The 3,889-nt window shown below is 58.3% G+C and overlaps 1 protein-coding gene across 8 annotated transcripts in view; it reads right to left on the bottom strand.

The window, feature by feature from the left end:
* PRKAG2 (protein kinase AMP-activated non-catalytic subunit gamma 2) overlaps positions 1-3,386 on the bottom strand; it is a 256,416-nt gene extending 253,030 nt beyond the window's left edge. For all 8 annotated transcript variants that reach the window (XM_048213065.2, XM_044392289.3, XM_048213061.2 and 5 more), the window contains exon 1: positions 2,969-3,386. In XM_048213065.2, the coding sequence (XP_048069022.1) occupies positions 2,969-3,082 (114 nt within the window). In that variant the 5' untranslated portion in view covers positions 3,083-3,386. The remainder of the gene's footprint in view (positions 1-2,968) is intronic.
* Positions 3,387-3,889: the final 503 nt, after the last annotated feature.

A 3,889-nucleotide genomic window follows, 5' to 3' on the forward strand; every position in this document is an offset into this window, starting at 1 on the left:
GGACACCAGTGTGGACAGCCGTGCCTGGACACCACTGGGACCCTCTGGGGCTTCTTGTGGAACACACGGGGGCACCGGGGACTGGGGAGGCAGGGCTACTATCACACCTGCAACCCTCCTTGGCTGAGGGTCACCCCTTAGAGCATAATCCCAATCTTGCATTCCCACCGAGCCTGCACCCGGGCTGAGCAAACTGGCACCATCCAAGAGGAGTCCTTCAAGAAACACAGAGGCAAACTGTGGCGTGGAGCGGAGCTGTCCAGCAGGACTCCATGAACTCTGAGTGAGCCACGGGGGAGCGGGGCAGGGCATCAAGTGCGTCCATGGCAGGTTCCCAGCGCCTTCAGGAGGAAGTCCTCACTGTCTCAGGCTGCCTTCTGGGTAGAGCTGCCAGATAAGATGCAGGACGCCCAGTTCAATCAGGATTTCAGGTAACAGTGGATGGTTTTTTACTATAAGTTTTCCCAAATGGTCCATGGGACATTCATATACAAAAAACTTATTTGTTGTTTATCTAAAATCCTAATTTAACTGATCGTTTAGTATTTTTATTTGCTAAACTTGGCAACCTTGCTTCTGAGTCCTCCTTGATCGGGCCTCAATCCATTTCAGAGTACCCTGATTTTCAAACCCTTTCTTCTATGAGAAGGGGCTCCGTGCTGTACCTGAAAGCCGTCATCCAACCCCCAACTCACAGAGCTGCTCAAGCTGGTCCCCTAGCAGGAGTAACCCAGGTTCTCACACATGTCTCTGTCCTGCCCTCCAGCTTGGGGTCTAATGTCTCTGCGGACACGGCAGTACGCTGTCATCTCTCCCGCTCTCCCCTCTGAAAGCAGGTGCTGCCAGCACTGGTCATCTAATGCCCCTGGGGCACGTGCCAGCATTTGTCTAAATGCCGTATTTTCCAGGCTAGAGTGTAATTCTCACCTAGCCTGACACAGTGAGCAACAGGCCATTACTCGATGGTCAATGAGAAGACCCCCTGGTCCCATCAGCAAATGCAAGCCCTATAAGGAGGGAAACAGATCCCCTCTCTTGCACCCCCAGATCTCACCATCAACCAGAGTACTACACGCTTGTTGTGGAATAATTGAGTGAACAGCACTTTCGGTAAGAGATGGAGCATGCCCGAAGGTTGTTTAAAGCAGCCAAAATCATGTCCAGCAAGCAAGAAGGGTGGTCAGAGTATTTCAGCTGCACTGTGGCCTTTCCGCTCTCACAGTGTGGCCTCTTAGTCCTTTTCTGGGTTCTGGATTTTGTCCCACACTAACCACTAGCACCACCCCTCCAGCAGCCCCACACACCTACCCCACACTGCAGTTGGCCTCGGTACACTATGACATGACACTGGACAGTGTCCCTTTCTTTTCTCTATGTCTCTCTTTTTAAAACCAGTTGTTCTGATGTCAACATGATAGCCATACATGTATATAACACTTTAAATCTGCAAGAGCTTTCCCATGACTTATTTTATTTCAACATCCCTGCAAGGTAGGCAAAGCAAATTATTATCTCTGACAAATGGGAAAAAGTGAGTGGTAAATGGCTTCCTCAAGGGATCCCCGCTCCAGAGAGATCTGTAATACCAATGCCTAATTTTTCATTTACAAATATGGCTAAAAACGTCTCATGTTAGCTATGTAAACTAGAATAATCCATTCTAAAATAGAATGCTTATTCCTGCATATTTGGGTCACCACCCTGGTGGCCACGCAGCAGCTGGTTACCTGCTCCCTGAACTTCCCCCAGGAAGGGAGGGCTGGCTACCTCCTCTAAACTTCGGGCTGCTCCCTCCACTACCCATCAGACCTTCTCCATCTGAGTGCAGGCACACACGGAAGAGAAAGGAGCTGCGTTCAACAAACACTGAAGGAAAGTGCCTCGTGGGTTTCGCGGTGGGACGTGAGTGGCAAGAAGCACCACCCCAGTCCCGCCCAGTGGGAGGCAGGCCTCGGAGGATGGGACTCACTGTGCGCTCCCACCCTGTGCCCAGGGCCAGTTACCCCACACAGAGAACAAAATCCCGTTCTTCATGGAGCGCTCTACTCTGCGTATGCATGTGTCTGTGCGCGTGCATCTGCGTGGACGTGTGTTTGGACAACCTGGTTGATGGAGACCAGGGGCGTGACCCTGTTGGGGGTTTCTTTCGGGTGCAGGTAAGGGCTGCGCCGCACGTCCTACCACCTGACTTGTCAACAGGGAAGCTGGGGAAGGCCGCGGGCAAGCTGCGTAGGCAAAACCCACGGTGGGCACACGACCCCGCCCGGTGCTCCCTCGGGATGGACAAAGTCGAGCCGCAGACCGATCGATGTCGCCAAAGTCCGGGCGGGGCTGCCGGCGTGGCCGGGGCTGAAGTTCGCAGCAGCTCTGCACGCGTTAGGGAATCCCGAGTCCCCAAATGCCCGAAAAGTGCAGGGGAGGGGAGAGGATGTAGGCGAAAGGAACGGCCGCAGAGCAGCTCCCCGCCCCGGGCCCAGGCACACCCCGAGGGGGACTGGGGAGGAGGAAGGTCCATTTGGGGGCGCAGCTACACAGCCACACACCCCCGCCCGCTGTCCCCGCCCACCGCCCCTCCCCTGCGTCCCCGGCAGCAGCGCGCGGCTCCACCTCTCTCAAGCGCAGTCCACACTGTCCTTTTTCAACAAAACAACACTACGCACCGCCCCCAGCACCCGCACCGAGCGGGATCCCGGGCTACGCCCAGCCCGCCACCAGCCGCGCCCCGCGCCCCCTCCCGCGTCCCCGCCAAAGCCGGTCGCCGAGCCCCGGCCGTGCGCAGCTGGGGAGAGAGATGGAGCCTAGGCTCGGCGGCCCAGCTCGACCCTGCGCCGCCACCCATCCCTGGGCGCCCGAAGTGACAGAAGGGGCACGCACGGCGCGCGCGGGGCGTCCCGCGTTAACCGCTTCGGCGCCAGGGTCGAAGACGCCGAGAGGGTGGGGAACCGGGGACCGCGCTGCGTGCACTCACCGGGATGTGCACTCGCAGCGAACGCCTCTTCTGGCTGGGGTTTTTTTTGCCGCTGCTCCCTCCAGGGCTGGAAACATCTTTCTTCTTCTTGGTGTCCATGGACGCGCTTCCCATAACTTTAACCAGAAGTTAATTCCGGGTGACTCGTTCCAGCAATTCGGTCCTCTCCTTCCTAGCCCGGCCCCTGCTGTCGGCCTCGGGCCGCGCGCTCTTTATTATTATCCTTCCACCCCGAAGACACCGCGTGGGGACTTCCCCGGGGAAGGAAGGTGGCGCAGGTACCTCGGGCCGCCGCCACCTCGGGCCGCCGCCACCAGGGACGGATGGCGGTCGGCGGGTGCGCGGTGTTCACGTGTCCTCTTCCTCCTTACGGGCTCAGCGATGCAAAATCAAAGCCCAAGGCTGTCCTGGTTCTTGTGTCTCTCCGGGTTACGCGTGGCAGAGGTCTCCCGCTGGGTGACAAAGTTTTCTTCCTTTTGCAAAGCGAAGCAACATTTTCCACCCTCTGAGCTCCTCCCACAGATTCCCAGAGGTAATCTGAAAGGCAGGTGCAAGTAAAGACAATAATTTGGAAAACAACCCTCCCGTGCCTGCGCCGAAGAGGACAATCTGGCGAGAGTGAGACAGTCTGTATGTAAATATAATCCTCGGCCGCAGAATGAACCAGCCGGGAGCCTGGAACTCGGCCCGTCCCCCTTCTGGGCGAGAGAGGGGAGGAGGGAGGAGGAGGCGCAAACGCGAACGCCCAGGCAACTGGGCTCCCGCTCGGCTGCGCGCAGAAGTTCTGGCGGCGGCTCGGCTCGCGGGGGCCCTGCCAGCCGGAGGGCGCGCCCGCTGCGTCCCTCCGCGGCGCCGCGTCTCGGGGACAGGGAGACGGCAGCGAGGGGTGGCGCGGCCCGGACGCAGGCTCGGCGCGCGCGG

The sequence above is a fragment of the Ursus arctos genome, unplaced genomic scaffold, assembly GCF_023065955.2.
Source record: "Ursus arctos isolate Adak ecotype North America unplaced genomic scaffold, UrsArc2.0 scaffold_3, whole genome shotgun sequence".
NCBI classification, from domain to species: Eukaryota; Metazoa; Chordata; class Mammalia; order Carnivora; family Ursidae; genus Ursus; species Ursus arctos.